The following is an 18822-nucleotide window of genomic DNA, read 5'->3' on the forward strand; positions in this document are numbered from 1 at the left end:
TTTATATCTGTTTACGATTGATCTCATTATGTAAATGGTGTGCATAACTTGACCCTCTTAATAAGACCTTGTCAAATATCATTATGCATTGCGCACTGTAATAACGCATAGCACCGCTTAACAGCAGTTTGTCTAGTGGCCAGAGGGTGTCGCTATACAATAAGAAACAAGGTGCAGCCATTCATAACGTTTCACATTTACGACGGCAACACTGTATTACACATTAACTACCAATAAAATGTATATCCGCATTTTAAAATACCTAAACCCTACCTTATGTGATTTGATATGTATTTCAAAATATAAAATGCAAGAGCTAATTTGTACTACGACTGGATATTTCAAATATAAAATGCAAGAGCTAATTTGTACTACGACTGGACGACGTTAGCCCTTTTAACGAGAGTATCCTGATCATTGATACCCTTACAATCTAAATTAATGTTTGTTTCTTTGGGTCAAATTGAACTGTTTCAATTGACCCCAAAGGAGTTAAGTGTGAAACCATCATTTAATTACTTTGCTGCAAGCGCAGCAAGATACTATGGACTCTTATTTTGAATTCATGATCAGCGAGAATTAGGCTTTTATTTGAAGCGTCATCGTCGTCGAGAGAGAGAGAGAGAGAGAGAGAGAGAGAGAGAGAGAGAGAGAGAGAGAGAGAGAGAGAGAGAGAGAGAGAGAGAGAGAGAGAGAGAGAGAGAGAGAGAGAGAGAGAGAGAGAGAGAGAGAGAGAGAGAGAGAGAGAGAGAGAGAGAGGGGCTGAACTAACAGCAGTGGTATCTACACTGTGCTGGCAGCGCAGCTATGAGAGGTGATAAGTTTACAGACTAAACTAGGCTGGCAGGCGTTGTCAAATTATCGGAGGGGCAGCGCGAGCGGCGGGACGTCGACCCGGAAACCCCCTGTGGATACACTACACATACTGTTTACGCTGAGCGGCGGCAGGAGCTGGAGCAGGAGCAGTAACCGGAGCGGAGCCGGAGTAGTAGCTGGAGCCGGAGCCGGAGCCGGAGCTGGGCGAGTGTGCGTGTGCTTTGGCGGCGGTCCCGCTGCTAGCGAAACATGAACAAAAACCACCGACTGCCGAGCAACCGTTCCCTGAGTGCCGTGGAGGTGAAGAGCAAGGTGCCTGCGTTACGTTCCTGCCCGTTTGTTTGTCTGTGTGTGGTCTGCTGTCCTAACTGCGCTTACTAATCTGGCTAAATTAGCGTGCTAAGTGCCTGGTAGCAAGTTATGATGTCGCACAAATGACAGTAATAAGCCAAGAAAATCTATTTATTTATTTGTGTTGATAGCAGTAGCTGAATATATGAGGAAACCATTTTAAAAAGCTTGATAGGCCCCGTGTGTTGATTTAGACACGATGTGATAAGTTAGTTAGCTTGTAAGTTTGAAGGTGGCTTGTTGTCAGCTGACGCCGCAGTGTCACCTGTCACAGCTTCCACTGCGCTTATTTACCAATGGAGACTGAACTTTTGTGCCTGGTTTCCCCCTGAAATTTACTCCACGGAAGATTGAGGCGAGTCCACACAAGTTAATGGATATTAAAGTAAAATTCGTTGACAGTTGCCTTGTCCAGTTGTCCTGTGCGTACAGGTGTCATGAGGTCTCTGCGTGTCTCCTCATCATGGCTTCTTCCGTGACACACTGCCTGTTTCTCGCCTGTGGCATGATTACACACACACACACACACGCCGCCAAAGAGTGTGTTTACAGGGCATTTTGGTTGCGTACTTCGTAGAAAACATTTGCTGACATAGAACACGACATTTTGGTGACAGTACCTTAGTTACTACTGAATATAGTACTAGTAATAATAGTACTAGTATATTTTATTTGATGTATGTAATCAAACTGAGTGTATTACAGTTATTATTATTATTTGTTTTAATTTTTTCAAAGCGTATTTAACTCAACTGATGTTTTCAGTAATGTTTGAGTTGATGAGCGTTCAGGTAGGCAGTGAACTGAAGATCATGTCTTGTCAGTTGTCAGTGCTTAGTAACAGTAACCACAGCACCTGGTACTCATCACAACCAATGGGACCAATGTGGTCAGTCTCATAGCCATTCATTGCCTGAAGTGAAGGCATCTGCTGTGATTGATCCAGCAGTCTTCACACTACAGTTATTAGTAGTTCCAGTATTCATAAGCCAGCAGTGTTCTACACACGTGTGCCAAAGAGACAGTATGTTCTTATACATCTGCATACCTAACATTCTGACAGGCAGCTTGATTAGACAATACAGTTTTGCTGTGAACATACTCCCGGCACATTTATAATGAACCACATATGTTGTTTTGTACACACGGATGATCTAGGCTCTTATCTAGGCTACCACAGTGGTGTGTGTGTGTGTCATTCACCACCACAAATCTCAGATTTATTGAAGAGATATCTGTTAATGTGCTGTGCATGAATAGTAATCAAGTTTGCAATTCATGCATCCTCACTGTGGTTTAGTCTGTTCCTCTACCAAACTTGATCTTCCTCATGAATGTGTACCTTATTGTGTTCACTTCTGTTTGTATGATTTGTGCTCACACGAGTTTGCTGATGCTTCCTGTTACAGTTTGGGGCAGAGTTCCGTCGGTTCTCCCTGGACCGGTCGAAGCCGGGTCGCTTTGATGAATTCTACGGCCTCCTGCAGCACGTGCATCGCATCCCCAACGTGGAGCTGTTGGTGGGATACGCCGACGTGCACGGTGACCTACTGCCCATCAACAACGATGACAACTATCACAAGGCCATCTCCACTGCCAGCCCGCTGCTCAGGCTGTTCCTGCAGAGGAAAGGTAAACAGAGAGGATCTCAAGCATCTCCATTACTACCTGTTTGATTGGTTAGACTTGCTTTCTATGGAAATGCAAATACAATGTACTTTCCATACTGATGTGGTTTCATTGAAACTGCGTAGAAGAGAAATGTAAAGTGGGGCTGCTCAACATGAAAACGGCTTGCTAATAAGCTTTGTTTATTTTCTGCCCCTAGGTAACCAAAATTCTTAAAAACTAATTCTGATCGTCCTAAGCCCCAGCGTTACATAACTTAGTCAAAGTTTTTTTGGGGGGTTGGTGAGCTCATGAAAAACCCTGCTGGTGCCGTTGATGAGGAAAACCTCAAAACGTTGGAAGTAGAGTTTGACCCCCCTCCCTGTGACATTTCACTCACACATTAGTGTCAATTTCACATGAAAGGATGAAGGAGCACACCTGTATAAGGCACACGTACTTTATTTCAAAATAAAGCCAACTTAGAGACTTTCATTAACTTAAAAAGATGGCATGTTTTTTGACCTCCCATCTGTTTTGTCTCTTTTGCCCATATTGAGCTGTCAATGCACACAGACTGTTCACTTCCCCTAGCCCAGTTCCCTTGAAGTCCTGTGATGACCTGAATGAAAGGAGGTCAGAGTGCTTGCTGTGGAGCAGAACTGGGTTTCAAATAGATCCATGGATTTGCATGCATCTGCTTCTTACAAGGGCCGGCCGGAAACGTACCATTTCCCAATTATCATGGGCTTTTCTTTTTTTCAGACTGGCATAATGGCTTGAGAAGCGTTTGTTTACTGTGTGTGCTAACAAACAGCTTTCATAAGAGAGGAAGCTTTCACACTTACAGTATGTACACAATATACATGTTTTTCTTGTTTCTTCCTATCCATCTTCAGTATCAGTGCTATCCTGCAACCACATGACTTTTTGGCCCAACCTGTTGAACACAGGGAGGACACAGGGGCTGCTGGTCAGGGCGGCCCAGGCAGTGTGCTGTGCTGTGTGTAAGCTGTTTGGCTGTGCCATATGACCCTATAGAAGCTAAGCCACTTTGTCAGGAGGAGATTAGTGGGGGTCACTGTGTTGCGCTGCATGGGACCGTGTTTCAATTACACGCTCCAGACACAAGCCCCACGCTGGGCTCGCTGCTGTTCACACACACAGCATGTAGGCAAGCAAGCCTATGTATATAAACTGTATATGTCACACACTGCCTTACAAAAAACAGACAAACACGGCACACACACACAGTCACACGTTTAGTGGGCCGCACATCCATGCCTGGTTTGTCCACGCCCTCTAAACACCAGGGCCACTTCCTCCCAGCCTTAAAAGGCTGTGCAGGATTTGGGTGTATCAATTTGGCAGCTTGAAGACAATTAAACATTGACAGGTACTCTGTTATCTGTACTGATGACTGAGCTAATGACCTCATCTTTTCACTTCTGTAAAGTCATTAAGGCATCTTGGAGTATATCACTTCTCTTTTGTACTTGTACTCATAAATAGACTCTTAATGACCCCATGTTATATTGTGCTGTGATTAACGGGATGTGAGAAGACAGAACCACAGACTGAGCTACAGCCTGGACCAGGGTTTGTTCATGGAAAGGTGCAGTAACTTGTCATACAGAGTTTAGAGAAGTGTGTGTGTCTTAAATCTCTGTGGTTGTGAATAGGATGTTTCTTCATGTTACTTCTTCAGTTAACATGATCCGGCTGTGCTCATGGGAAAGGGAGGCTGTCTGGCACAGTTAAGTCCACATTTTGTCTTATGAGGTTATTTTTAGCCCTGCATTTTGTCTTGAAAGGCAGGATCAAGTCCACACACAGCACCGTCTCACTGATCTGTCATTTGTATTCATTCAGTGGTGTGCAGATGTGTAAGATGGGTGGATAGAGGGATGGGTCGCAGGCCCAGACTGTCTTGTTGTTGTATTGTTGTGGTCTGGCCGTCGAAGAATGCCCACATTGTTGTTGTTTCTTCACCATTGCCACATCACAGACCTGCCAGTAATCTATTGCTGAGAATGGGAGGAGTGTGTATGAGAGTCTGTAAGTGTTTATTTGTATTTGTATGTGTGTCAGATAGAAACCCGGCCTTTGACTCCTTCTTTCTTTTTTTTTTGAACAATATAAGCACACCCATGCAAATTGTCACCGGGTGCGTGCGCACACACACACACACACACACACACACACACACACACACACACACACACACATACACACACACACACACACACACACACACACACACACACACACACACAATGAACAATGTGTGCATGGACACTGAGCCTGTGGTGAGGTAGCTACTGTTTACTTGTTGCCATGGCAGCGCTGAAGAGGCCTGTTCATAGGTGGATTAACAAGCCAGGAGGCTCTTTTGAACTGATGGGAGAAGCAACACATGCTGGGAGAAACACATTTTTTTGTCTCACGGTGCTGTTGCCATCGATCAAGAGACACAAACCTTTTAATGTGAATGAAACAAATATGTAATTCTCTATTCTGTGTCGATTAGTTGAGCTTAATCAGTCGGAGGATGTTTCACACGTTTATATTTGACTGAGTTGTTCTCTGAACTCTTTGAGGTTTTTAATGAATGGCCAGCGAGGAAAATAAGGTTCTATAATGTTTTGCTAAGCTCTGTGTAATGTGAGATGATTGTGGTGATCAGCCATAGAAAACAAACGTGGCCTTTACGTTATGTTGTTGTTCTTCTCTTTATAATTGCACTCCTTTGTAACGGTACTGCTGTCACTAACTGCTGTAGTAGGAGATGTGTTTTGTTGCTGTAGCACCTTGTGTTGCTCCTTTGTGTAGAGGAGAAGGTCATAGTTGTCATAGTAGACCCCCCCAGCTCAACCATGCAGTGTAATGAGTAGTGGTGGATGTAGTCTAATTAACCTCCGGTCTATTTCAGACTAGTTCCATCTGTTCTTGTCCCTTTCAGGTCGGATCTCTTTTTTTTAAGAAAATGACTTCCATGTAGGTTTCAGGCAAGCTTTCCAAATTTCAAATTCTTAAGTCGCTCCTGTAGGCATATTCTCACACACACACACACACACACACACACACACACACACACACACACACACACACACACAGTATACAGTGATGCATCCAGGGAGTCTTGAGACATTAGTTTGTCTTTGTGTCCGTGGCTTTTGCTCTCTGAAACTCTGAATCAGGTGACAGGTGAGACGCACCTGTTTTATTATGGTTGTTAAAACTTTTCCATGATTAGATTGTCATCCATAACGTTTCCATAAGCATGTACACACACTCACACGCGTTCACGAGTTCACATCAGTCCTTATCGATATGGTCGCAACTTTTCAAGCCATGGTTCCTCAGGGTGTGGATGTGGTTTACAGGAGTGGCCACAGCAGTCATTGCTCATAGTTTCAGTGGTGAATAGCTCCTCACTGTCCACTGTGTGTGTATCAGGCTGTGTTTGTTTGTATCCCAGCTAGGACCGCCTTACTAATTACGAAACAGCGCATGGGTCATCGAACCGCAGAATAGGAAATGTACAGTGTAAACGTACAACACAGGCACAGTCTACCCAACCCTGCAGAGCAAGCAGCGGGGCGTGATAATGGCAACGGACCTGAGGGTGATTGAGTAGACTGAGCAATGTTGCCAAGGCTTGTAGGTAATGAACGAGAGAGTAAAATGCATAGCGTGTGAGAGCGTCCCGTGTTATCTTCTGTGATACTTTCAGAGGGCCAGAAGAAGCAGACAAGTCCATAAAGGGCAGGGAAAGGTTGGATGAGGTCACAGTGAGTGAGCGTGTGGTGACATATAACAAAGGAGAGATCGACCCTGTGGGAGATGAAGTCATCAAAGCCTTAGTAGAGTTAAAGGTAGAATTGATGGGATTTACCCTGGAGGAGCACAGGAGAGACTTCAGGTTTATCATCTGTGGAAAGTCGCTCCAGCTCCAAATTTCCAGTTTGACTTTTCCACAGAGCAAGAATGATTCCCTGGGATGATGCACCTAATGTGTGAGCAAGGGATGGATTCATGGACAGGGAGGAGGAATGTGCGGAGGAGGTTCATGTGTTAGGTCTCATCAGAGAGATGGAAGGATGGGTAAAAAAGGAGAGTAAACAGAATGAGGGAGGGAGTAATGTATAAAGCATTGTTTAGGCCAGGCATGTAATTAGAGACGTGGGGAAAGCAGAGGGAGGAGAGTAAGTGTAATAGGAATGCAACAAGAGGGCGAGCAAGAGGAGGATAGTGGGAATAGTATTAGTGAGGGAGGAATGCAGAGTGAGGCCCCTAGTCGGGGTGGGCAGGAGCTGGAGGAGGGAGAGAGGGAGAGAGGGAGAGGGAGAGGGAGAGAGGGAGAGAGAGATGGAGGAAGAAGGGAGGGAGGGTGCATTTGGGTGGAATGTAGCCAGCCTCTGATCACGTCTGCTGGCTAGATTAGTCAGGACAGCAGGCCAGACTGGTCTCTGAGCCACAGAGCTGGGCCGGCTCAGCGAGGGGCATAGATGGAGAGAGAGAGGGAAAATAATAGAAACGGAGAGAGAGAGAGAGAGAGAGAGAGAGAGAGAGAGAGAGACATGCTAAGGGGGTGAAGTGGCATGCTGGAAAACATTTCAAAGAACTAAAGAAAGGAGGGCCTGGCAAGCCGAGACCCCTGCTCTCCAAAACCTGGCTGGACTCGCCGGCGGAGGACTTTGGGCAGGCCCCAGGCAAATGGAGAGAGGGCGCAAAGGATAGATAATGGACTTGGTGAGAGAGAGAGAGGGAGAGAGAGCGGGCTGGAGTCTGTCAAACTCCATCAGCGCAGATTTGACAATGAAAGACGAGTGCTGAGGGAAGGGAACGGGGGGTACAAGGAATAAAAAAAGGAAACAAGTGGGAGTAGGGCAGAAAATGAAGGAGGGAGGGACGGCACGGCACTTGGAACCATTTGCAGACAGAGAGAGAGGGAGAGAGAGAGAGAGAGAGTGAGGGAGGGAGGGATAGAGGGGGAAGGAGAGGGAGAAAGTGGACTCTTGACCACTGGATATGGTGAGAGAAAGTAGAAAAGACTGTGAGCTGGACTTTGGACCAATGCAGTAAGGAATGGGATCAAGTGTGTGTGATGGACTTTGTCAGACTTGGTGTAAACACTTTATTGCAGCTGCCCTGTGGAGAGGGAAGCCCTACCCTCTGAAATCCTTCGAGGAACTTCTCCAAACACATTACAATCGCGTGTTGTCTATCAGTAAACATATGAGCGAATGGACTCCAGTATGTGGTTTCTATTCGGTCCTGGAAGCTGACGTACATCAATGAAGATCTGGTTCTGCCCGCTGGGCGCTCTGGCCATAGGAACATTAAAGTGCGATAGCTGATATGCTTATCTTTCAGCGTCTTTCAGCAGCGTACCCACCCAGCGTATTTACCCTGGCTAGCAGTGAGCCTCAGTCAGCAGGCTCTGACATGCAGCTCCCAAACACGGTTGCCTGACTACTGTCGCTGTTTGTACTCGGCTTATTTGCTCCTTCTCCTTCTCCTTCTCCTCTCCGCACTCCAGAGTCGTCGCACTGTACGCTCACAATGGGCCGCATTCATCAACCTCGAGTACGGACAAATTTGATCTAATCCCGCGCATGAGAGCAAAATCACAACGTTAATGGGCTTCAGCTAAAATGTTCACACCGGAATAAGTTTTTAGGTTTGCACGGAATTGACACAACTCAAGTTATACAAGGAGTTGTGAGTGATGACGTTAAAGTAATAGATATTATAGTGAGTTTGATGGAAAATAGTCGATGTGTCAGCTCTGTTTGCCCTCCTGTGTGTGTGTCTGTGTGTGTCTGGTGAGTGGACGGTGCTCTGAGCCTACTGTGGGATGCGATGAGAGCATTAATACATCTCTAACCCCCTTTTCTCAAATTAGGTTATTCAATATTCCTCATGTTGGACAAAGAGTGCTCAGTGAAAGCCCTCATGACTGCAGAACTCACGCTGCGTCATAGAATATGCAGCTGATCCAATTTGCCATGCAGTCTGAAAGACCACAGAATCTGACATGATGTTGGCCTCCTGGCTTTATGGTCTTCATCTCTGGGAGGGTTTCCATCTCTGCATGCCTCTCTGATCCTCTCTCTGCTGCATGGTTGGCCTTTCTTTCACATCACGCAGTCCGATGCTTCTCCGATGTGCTCGTCCAATTCTGCCTCATTCTCTGGGTCCTGCCCCCCCCCCCCTCCCCCTAGTTTGCCCCTAGTTTCAGGTCAAAGCACTTTTATGTGTCATCCATTCATCCATTCTCTATACCTGCTTCATTTCAAGTTGAGGCTTTGAACACAGCACTGAAATGAGCTTCAGGGCACCAACATCCAGTGAGATCTATCAACCAATCACCAGGTTTTGATCAAATTGGAATCAGAGGGGACTTTTCCTTATTTATAATTTGTCAGCCTTATTCGTTTCCGTCAGTCAACTTGTCTCAAGACCAGGGTTGTTTGTCACAGATTTTGCGAAAGACTACACTAAGGTTTAATTCTATATGGGTTCATTCCTTTATGTACTTGGCTCATATCTCTCTGTAGGTCGGCTGTGTTGTCTTCCAGAGCCAGATGTTGAAATCAGGACAGAGCCTGGAGCGTAGAATTTGCCCCTATGCTATCCCGTATTCAGATATATGAGTGACAGGCTTGTGAGACCCAGGTCTAAGCCACGGCCTCATGTTCACTCCGTGTCTCCCTCCTGTGCCCAAACTCCGGCTTTGATCCTCGACCTCTGATGCTAGATACGGGCTGTAATCGCAATCATTTATCTTAAGAAACGGAAGGAAGAGACTGCGGAAGAAAAACTGAGACCCAGAGAAGAAAGGTCAAAAGGCTGAGAGAGTGAGCGAGCGGCACAGGGGAGGAATCCATGTGGGCGAGGGGGCATTGCAGGAAGGAGAGACTGGCCCATGTCAGCACAAAAGAAATGGATGCATTTGCCGTTTACTGCAGTGACCAGAGTGTAAACACACACACAGAGGAGCTATACATGCTCCACAAACTTATGGATTTCATAAACGATACGTATGTTGACTACACACCGCCGTGTTAAGCCCTTTTCGACAGTATAGATTTTAGTTTTCTATATTATTAGCGAGGCAGGACTGATGAGGTCATGGTGAATTCATGACTAAGATGATGATGACATGAGGGAAACTATGATCTCGTCTCGCGGCCATAGCTGGAGCCTTATGAATTATGCATTTCATAATTAATCCCCCAAATTGTCGTCGTCATTACGTATGAAGGCCTTGACTTTGGCTCAGCCTGTCTCACACCTCAGCTGGTCCTCGCACCACAGAGACCAGAGACCAACCAGTGCTCTGTGGTCTGCTTCTCTCTTCTCTCGCCGTCCCTGTTAAGTTACATTCTCCCCTCCTCCCTCCCTCCCTCCCTCCCTCTCTCCCTTGCTCGCTCCTTTCAGCCAGTTCTTTCTCTTTCTCTTATCAGCAGCATTAAGGTTGTTTTTATCTAGGCTGTGCCAGGGAGGAATGATCACTATACCAGGAATAGCAACCCTCCGGGAATTCACTCCTTTGACTTTCTTTTTTTTCTCACCTCCTCTTTCCTTTCTCTCTCCCTCCCTCTCTCTCTGTCTCTCCCCCTCTCTCTCTTCTCTGTATCTGTGCTGTTTCCTTCTCTCTCCCCCTGTCTCCTGTCTGTCCCTCACAACACCCCTGGTCTTTCTCATTCACACCAGTTCACATTGACACACAGACACACACACACACACACACACACTTTGAGCCCCTCCCCCGTATCGCCCCGTGTCTGGAACACGGTGGTACCGACTGCGTGGTGCATATCCAGGCTTGTCATCAACAAACCTGACTGTTTCCAGAAAACCACAACCTCCAGCATTTTGTCTTCTCCCCCTTTCTTCACGCGTGTTGCGCAGCTTTTCTCTCTCCTTTCTCTCTCTCTGCTGATTCCATACATTTGCGTGCTGTAGCGGTAGGAAGCTGTAGCGGGGCGTTGGCGTGGTGATAGTGCTCAGGACAGACATTCAGCTCCTTCCTGATCGAGTTGTGTCAACAGGCTATCATATCAGGTTTCGCTGACATAGAGTACCAGTAAGTACCTAGGAAGTAATGGATTGTCGGTGTTGTCGTTCCTCGTCGTCAGGGATCTTTATTACCCTCGTTTGTGCGATACACACATCCGGTCTCGTCATAACTGGACCAGAGGTGTGGTGGGAAACTGAAGAAGAGGCTTTTCAATGCAGTGAATATTTAGGTACCGGTTTATTAGGTACACCTTTACAAGCTTTATGCAAAAAGTCATAATTAGGATTCTTTGAGGAGTTGGAAATCTGTGTGTGTGTGTGTGAGCCAACGGTGCCTCCAGACATGGATTATGATGGCATGTAGAGTTGAGTCTGTGGAATAGAGCAGGAAGAGGAGGTGTGATGAATCTCCCCCAGAGTTTCCCCCAGAGCGGCCTAAGAGCAGAGGAAGTGTCGGCCTGCAGGGATGGAGATGCATTAGCTATGTGTGTGTATGTCAGTTACATACAGAGAGGAGTGACCTAGCATGCCTGTGTGTGTGTGTGTGTGTGTGTGTGTGTGTGTGTGTCTCCTCACTTGTGAAGCTGTGTTTTGTTTGTGTCAGTTTCCCCTCCACTGCTTTGCTTCCTTCTCTCCTCTCTGCCCCGTGTCTCCTCTCTCCTCCCCTCCTGTCTCCTCACTGGCTCCGTTCAGAAGTGTGTGAAATCAATGCAGCCCCCGCACAGGCCCTGAAACGCCCGCCCGGTGCCGAGCCGTGGTAATCGTAGGGCCGCGGATTCGATTTTTTAAATCTAAGATATGCAAATTATAGCGGCAAGTCAAGTCAAGAAGATTTTGAGGAGCCGTGTCATCAATCCAGCAGCTTTGGTTTGATTCCTGTGAAGCGAGTGTGTAATTCATGATGTACCTGCACTGGTACATTATTCCACCTGCACATTATGCAACCACATTCTTCTACGTGTGCTTCCCACACAGTTGACCTCCGATTGCTTTAAAATCAATTATTAGCCAAACCAAGGGCACACACACACACACACTCAGCCAGGCTGCAGCGTTCTTCCCCTGTGAGTCATCATCTGTATTGACAGAGGAGAGAGAGAGAGAGAGGATGAAAGTGAAGTCGAACTGTACAATCCATCGCACGACACACACAAAGCCACAGCCGCCTTCATTCACCGCTCGGATGAGGCTACGTTGTGCACTTCACGTTTTGAGTCGCCGTCGTTTCACCTCAGTGTAGGTTGATCTATTGATCAGGGCCGTCTGTGTATTGGCTCGTTGCGACCCACGCAACCTGGGCTTACAAGAGTGTGATTATTGCCCCAGTGCTTCATTTTAAAAAAGCAGTGATGGTTCGTAAAGATTCTCAAAATGCAGCAGAGGTCACAAACATTTAGCGTCAATGCACTCCTGTGTTAGCGTCTCCACACACTGCAGTGGCTGCGAGCGAAGGAGAGGGATTCTGCTCGTCCTCGGTGTGTGTTCCCTGTGAAAGCACTAAAGCTGACGCGGCAGAAAGTCCAGAGAAACGTCAGCTCAGAATCAATTAATGGGAGAAATTGGAGGTAAACTAAGGAATCATCCCGCATCTGCACTTTTTTACTACATCACAACCAGGAGACTGCTCAGTGAAAGTCCTTACAGTTTTATACGGATCAATAACCGATACGACTCTGGGAAACGTTTCCAATCAGATTGTAAACGCCCTAATTACATTTTCAAAATAAAAGTCACTGCATGTTTGTCTCTCCTCTCAAACCAATCAAGCTGCCATGCCTGTTACTATCTGTCTTCTTAAAGGGGAAACTGAATGAAAGAATCTAACAGAAGAGGAACAGCGTGTGTGTGTGTGTGTGTGTGTGTGTGTGTGTGTATCGCTACAGGCTTGTTTGTCTGCGTAGCTAATTAGACTGAGAGCTTTTTGGGTTAATGAGCTAAAAATGTGGCGACGTGTTCCCGGGTGTTAGGTTTTCTTAGCGTGGCTCACACCATTATGACGTCTGTTTCATAATGAAACAGACGTCATCACTTCCTAGAGATCAACCAAATGGGTCACATGTTGTTTGCTGTAGGCTTACGTGCTGTGTGTGTGTGTGTGTGTGTGTGTGCACGTGCTGAAAGAGCAACTTGAGCTATAACTCTCTCGCCCTGCCTGTTCTTTCATGCTGCAGAGATGGAAGGATGGTTTAAAGGAAGAGAAGACTAGACAGAGTCTTCAAGTGTTGAAATGAGCGGTGGAGCGTCACTGACCGCTACGCATGACTGCCCCCCCTCCCCCCCCCGCCCCCCCTGTAAGAACAAGCCCTGTGTCAGTGGGAGAGACTTGTGTGTTGTTGGAGTCCTTTTGATACACCTGTACACCCTTTTCTCTCCTCCGGCTTCAGATTACGAGCCGTCTTTATGCGCAAAGCCGGGGCGAGACATTTAGAGAGAGAACAGTGAAAAATGGGAAACGGAACCTGTTTCATCAGATTAGAATCCGATGTCTTCACCTCTGTGGAAACATTCAAACGTTCAGTCTGCGGGGGAAGATCCCTCACTGTGCTGCAGTGACAGGGCTGGACTGAAGGCTGCTCGTCAGGCGGACTCGGCCTATAGATAGATCGTGGTTGGGCAAAAACTATATTCTAAGTATGTTACAAGCTGGACTGGTGCTTCATGGGAACTGAAATGTGAGACTGTCGCTCTTTCTCAGGACAATTGATCCTTTGTTATGGTTGAAGGGATGGAGAGGGGAGTGGTGGGGTGCATACCTGTACGTATACCTGTCACTACCTCACAGCCAGAGTCTCTATACACCCCTCCAAGTGGATATTGTTTCCTATATTACACACGCACACACACACAAAACAGTGAGAGAGAGAGGAAGAGTGAAGGAAGAGATGAAACTGTCATGTAAAAGGAGGATTAAAGAGAACAGAATCATTAGAAACAGCTGAGTTTGTTACTTGATGGCAAATCAGTGTGAGCTTGCAGGTCACATAACCTCACACTGATGTTAATGTTTAGCTGCATGTATGTGCTGGTTAACTATCAGAGGGCCAAAGTCCAGGGTGTTTCCCCTCCCGGTCTGAGCTGTGCGTGTTTCATTTACAGTTAAAAAGTGTACAAAGTTATAAAATGTACAGACTTACAGTGTGTCAGTGAAGTAAGCTGTGATTGTGGAGGGTTCACACGCCCGATGTTGTACAGCGGGGCATATGCTCATTAAAGCTCTGATGCAGCGTCCCAGCTCGCCGTGTGCCCCTGCCAGGCTGCGTGGAACATATGGAGGCTGATTTGCGGGTGGCAGCGTGTCGGTGAGCCCGTGCTGATGAAGGACAAAGTGCAGGGCTGGCACTTTACAGCAGCGTGACCTGAGGGGAGTCCTGGGAATCAGCGTCCTGTCTGTGTTCAGCATAGACGCCCTGCAGCAACGCCTCAGGCCCAGAGCTCTGCCACGCCAAAAGGCCTGAGATGCCATGATGCAACAGAGTGTCAGCCTGAGTAATATGTTCATGTGTAATGAGCTCTGCGCCGTGGCCTTTCTACCTCGCTCTTCCTCTTCTGCACTGCTTCTTCCTCTTTAACTTCCTGTTTCTCCATCTCCTTTTCATTTGCAGAGGAAGCAGATTACTCCTTTGGTACCGACTCACTGACCAGGAAGAAGAACACGGTGCTGTCGGCGGTTCTGCTGCGGCCCGACGCCAACAAGAAGAAACCCCCGGTCATCATCAGCCTCCCGAGGGACTTCCGGCCCGTCTCGTCCATCATCGACGTAGACATCTTGCCCGAAACGCATCGCCGCGTCCGCCTGTACAAGCACGGTCAGGAGAAACCGCTGGGCTTCTACATCCGTGATGGCTCCAGCGTCCGGGTCACGCCACAGGGCCTGGAGAAGGTTCCAGGGATCTTTATCTCTCGCATGGTGCCGGGGGGACTCGCAGAGAGCACCGGCCTGCTGGCGGTCAACGACGAGGTGCTCGAAGTGAACGGCATCGAGGTGGCGGGGAAGTCTCTGGACCAGGTGACGGACATGATGATCGCCAACAGCCACAACCTCATCATCACCGTCAAGCCCGCCAACCAGCGGAACAACGTGGTCCGAGGCAGCGGGGCGGGAGCCTCCGGGAGCTCGGGACGCTCGTCGGACAGCGGCGCCAGCTTCTTTGGCTACTCCACGCCCGGCGGGGTCGGAGCCGCGTCCTCCACGCCGTCGCACATCATTCAGAACTTCCCCGTGGGAGAGCTGGAGAGCGACGAGGACGACGAGGACCTGGTGATCGAGGCCGGCGGCGAGGCGGAACCCATCCCCAGCGCCGCCGCGGCCAGCTACAACATGGCCTTTGTGCCTCGCTACGAGCCGCACCTCAACCTCCGCTCCGCACCCCCCGCCATCTCCACCTCCACCTCCACCTCGTCCATCAACCTCAACGGGACCCTGCCCACCAGTTTCAGCAGCGGCTCGCTGAGCAACGTTCACGTCACGTCGCTGACGCCGTCACCAGACAGAGGGATGGAGAGGCGGAGCCTGGAGGAGGACGGAACTGTTATAACTCTGTAGACTTGGCAGACACGCTTAAAAAACACACTGGAAATCAGAGAGAACACGCTCAGATACTTCAACAAACACTTGAACCCATGACCAGACAGATCTGGGGAGGCGTGGAGCAGGAAACCACACACACACACACACACACACACACACACACACACACACACACACACACACACACACACACACACACACACACACACATCCATTTAGTTGAAGCACACAGCTGTACCTGAGAAGCACAAATGTATATTTAATCTCAGCACTATCCTGATAACCAAATAGTTCCACATGCTGACATTTACACGTTAACACCCCGACACCACTCCTCAACATGCCAACGATCATGCATGCGTGCCACGGTAGTGACTCAGCGCTCTGTAGCTCTGTAGCTCAACGGCTCACTCCTCACATCCCAAACCTGCTGTTCTTCCCATCCCGGAGCTCTCGGTTCATTTCATCATTCCTAACGGACACACACACATTTTCTCCAGTTGACCCCCACACACACTCACTAACGCTAAAAGGATTTGACCTTGCCGTCTTCTCTTCCTCCCCCTGGCCCCCGGAGCCCCTCCCCTCCCTCAGGTGAGCCCAGAGTGTGATGGGTGAGTTGCCATATGTGGTGCCGTACCACAACAACAGATCGAGTGCTGAGATCAGCAATAATAGTTTGGGTTTTTAAATCCAAGGGGGGAAACCATCTCAAACAACTCTGGGTTCTTTTGTTGAACTCAGAAGCTCTTAACCACTGTTCCCTCGTCTTCCTCCTCTTTACCTGCTATGTAAATGATTCATGAATTGATTGTGAAAGAGGATTTGAATCGTTCTCACAGCGATCGTTGGGAGCGACTCGGTTTGTGAAACTCCGTCGGACCATCGGGTCGTTTTCTCTGTCTGTTCCCTTTTGTGACCATGTGACCTGTCCCCCGTCTGATAAACTGATGGGACGCTACCAGCCGCCGATGAGGGAATAACTCTCCTTGCCTGGGAATGTGATTTGTGTATTTCCCTTCAATTTCCTCTCAGATAGCGTTCCATCTCTTCTTCCGCCACAAGGGCTATTCCCCCTGCTGCACGGGTACAAGTGACTCAATGTGAATGTGATTGGTTTGTGTTTGTGTTTGTTTCTATCTTTCCTCGTCATTCCTTCTGGACCGTGACTCAATATCTTATCTCAGCACTGTCTATTCATTTCTGATGCTCTCTAGTTAGACGAGTTCACATATTAAAAGTGTGTTCTCTGGTAGTTCTGCACCATTTCTTTCTCCATCCTCTCCAACTCAATACCGACACACTACAAGATAATGCGTCCACGCTGAGAATGGATCTTAAATGTTGACTGTGAGCCTAAATTGCACATCAGTAGTTTGACTGTCAGCCAACCAGACCAGAGAAGTGAAGACGAATGGAAAGGAATGAACAGTACTGTGTGTGTACGGAGTGAGGAATGCTGATTAGCCCCGGTCAGATTGAGTCATATTGAAACTCACACACATGATGGAACACTGGGCACAAACAGATTTCTTGTTTATTTTGTTTTCATGTTTGATAAAGGCGTAGGCACGTTTGTCTTATGTGATCTGTGTGGCGTTTCCATCAGAGCTGTGGCTTTCTTTGTAAAGTCCTTAACAAGGGGACTCCTAAGGACACACATGGAAAAAGAAATCAATCTTCCACACATTTAATTATGTTCTTGAAGCTAAAATGTCTGACCTTTATTCATTACTCCTGCTTCTGCTACGTGCTACGGCTAATTGCCTGCCTGGACTGACAGCAGATGGTCTATTGTTTCTCATTGATGTCTAGCATTTGTACAACTTTAACTCGGTAAAATGTGGTCCACTTACACAATTATCTTCATAATTGTTCATTGACTTCATCTGAGCCTATACACACACACGTAAAACTATTGTTCAAACATACACAGACCACCATCACACTAATGTTCATTATAGTTCTGAAATGGCTTCAGTACCGACACACTGCATGTGCGTTCCACTATTGTAATTCAAACTACATTTACGAGTTGTTTTTTATAGCATTTCACGGTACGCAGGGTTGGATTCTGTCTTTTCATTCCCAACATAAAATGAGTGGCATTCTGAATGGAAGACTTTGAGAAGTCAACGTTAATTTATTGTCTTTATCTCTAACTGTACCACAGGACACTGGGATTGTAACCACAACAACATTGTTATTTATTCTCTAATCATGCATCAGCATATCTATCTTACCTGTCTTTATACACATTTTATGACTCTTTTCTTTTTAAATATCTGATCTGTTTTTCTTTTATTTGTATCAAATCTCCTGTTGGAGGTTTTTTACTCTGAAGAGATATTTCTGGCTAAACAGCTGTGACTGTGGGACTCATTACGATATGACAATTATTTTCCCCCCCCTCCCATACTGTGAATTATTATTTTGTGGTAAAGACACACTAGCAGATCAGTTAAACATTTTTTTTTAATTGATTGAGCAATGATTTTTGCTTGCCAGATAAATCCTAAGGTATAGATTTGTAATGAAGATTGTCAGTATTTTCATATTGATGTTATATATGATGTACATTTTTATCACATTTAATGAAAATATTTTAAAATTAAACTGGAGGTGTATGAATAAATAGATGTATATCTGTAATTGTTGATTGGAAGAGCTGGATAAAATAAACTAATATGTAGCAAGCCTCACTGTGTGGTCGTTGTGGTTCACGTTCACTCATGTTCCTTTAACTCTACTATGGTGTTTTGTTGCCCCCTTCTGGACAGTTCATGAATAGCAACAAAGCAACTTCAGTGTTCTCAGAAGATCTCAGGTCACAGGTGATCACTCACATTAATTATATTGATTTGATTTGTAACCTTCAGTCTAAAGGGACAAGTGGACCCAAATCATTGCCAGAAATACAGCCCCCCCAAAGCATAACTGAGCCACCGGACCCCTTGACCACTGTAGGGGTCAGGGGGTCAAATTGTACGTGAATGGTGATGAGGCAGAGATCAGAGCCTGGATAGCTCAGTCGGTAGAGCATCAGACTTTTAATCTGAGGGTCCAGGGTTCAAGTCCCTGTTCAGGCGATTCTTTGCTCCTTCCCATAGCACACCCAGCTGTTGGTGCAGTGCGAGCCTTGGTATTGGTATTGCTTCTCCATATACATGGTTTCTTTATATATTTCCATATACAAGGTTTTCCCTCGTCTACCCGGAGAGCTTTGGTTGGTCAGGATCGGGAATTTCCTGATGTTGCGTGCCTGTAAAGCCCTGTGAGACATTGTATGTGATATTGGGCTATATAAATAAAGTTGACCTCACTTGACTCTAAGTATAAACCACACATGCACCTCCACTGTGAATATGATGAAGAATGACAATCTAAAAACAAGGCCCAGCTCAGCTTGATCGTCAATGATAGCAAATAATCACCATTTTATTTCCATTAGGTACACTTTGTCTCCTCATCTGGTGCAGTCATACTAT

At 46.7% G+C, this 18822-nt stretch overlaps 1 protein-coding gene and 1 non-coding gene across 2 annotated transcripts; both read left to right on the plus strand.

Annotated features, from left to right (window-relative positions):
• The first annotated feature begins 764 nt into the window (after positions 1 to 764).
• Positions 765 to 17828, plus strand: pard6b (par-6 partitioning defective 6 homolog beta (C. elegans)). The gene is made up of 3 exons (XM_076167955.1): positions 765 to 1128; positions 2577 to 2799; positions 14409 to 17828. The coding sequence occupies exons 1-3, from the start codon at positions 1066 to 1068 to the stop codon at positions 15347 to 15349; spliced, it is 1227 nt and encodes a 408-aa protein (XP_076024070.1). The 5' UTR covers positions 765 to 1065; the 3' UTR covers positions 15350 to 17828.
• A 522-nt stretch (positions 17829 to 18350) lies between these two features.
• On the plus strand, positions 18351 to 18423 carry trnak-uuu (transfer RNA lysine (anticodon UUU)). Its single transcript has one exon. It is a non-coding gene; the product is annotated as a tRNA-Lys (tRNA).
• The last annotated feature ends 399 nt before the right edge of the window (positions 18424 to 18822 follow it).

The sequence above is a fragment of the Genypterus blacodes genome, unplaced genomic scaffold, assembly GCF_046128005.1.
Source record: "Genypterus blacodes isolate CSIRO-AG114 ecotype Tasmania unplaced genomic scaffold, CSIRO-AGI_Gbla_v1 ptg000182l_1, whole genome shotgun sequence".
Lineage (NCBI taxonomy): Eukaryota > Metazoa > Chordata > Actinopteri > Ophidiiformes > Ophidiidae > Genypterus > Genypterus blacodes.

What these genes read in the sequence shown, in the direction of transcription:
- pard6b (XM_076167955.1), top strand. Translation starts at nt 1,066, where the DNA reads ATGAACAAAAACCACCGACTGCCGAGCAACCGTTCCCTGAGTGCCGTG. An exon ending in CCGTGGAGGTGAAGAGCAAG is followed by an intron (nt 1,129 to 2,576) that starts GTGCCTGCGTTA and finishes TTCCTGTTACAG; the next exon opens with TTTGGGGCAGAGTTCCGTCG. An exon ending in GCTGTTCCTGCAGAGGAAAG is followed by an intron (nt 2,800 to 14,408) that starts GTAAACAGAGAG and finishes TTTCATTTGCAG; the next exon opens with AGGAAGCAGATTACTCCTTT.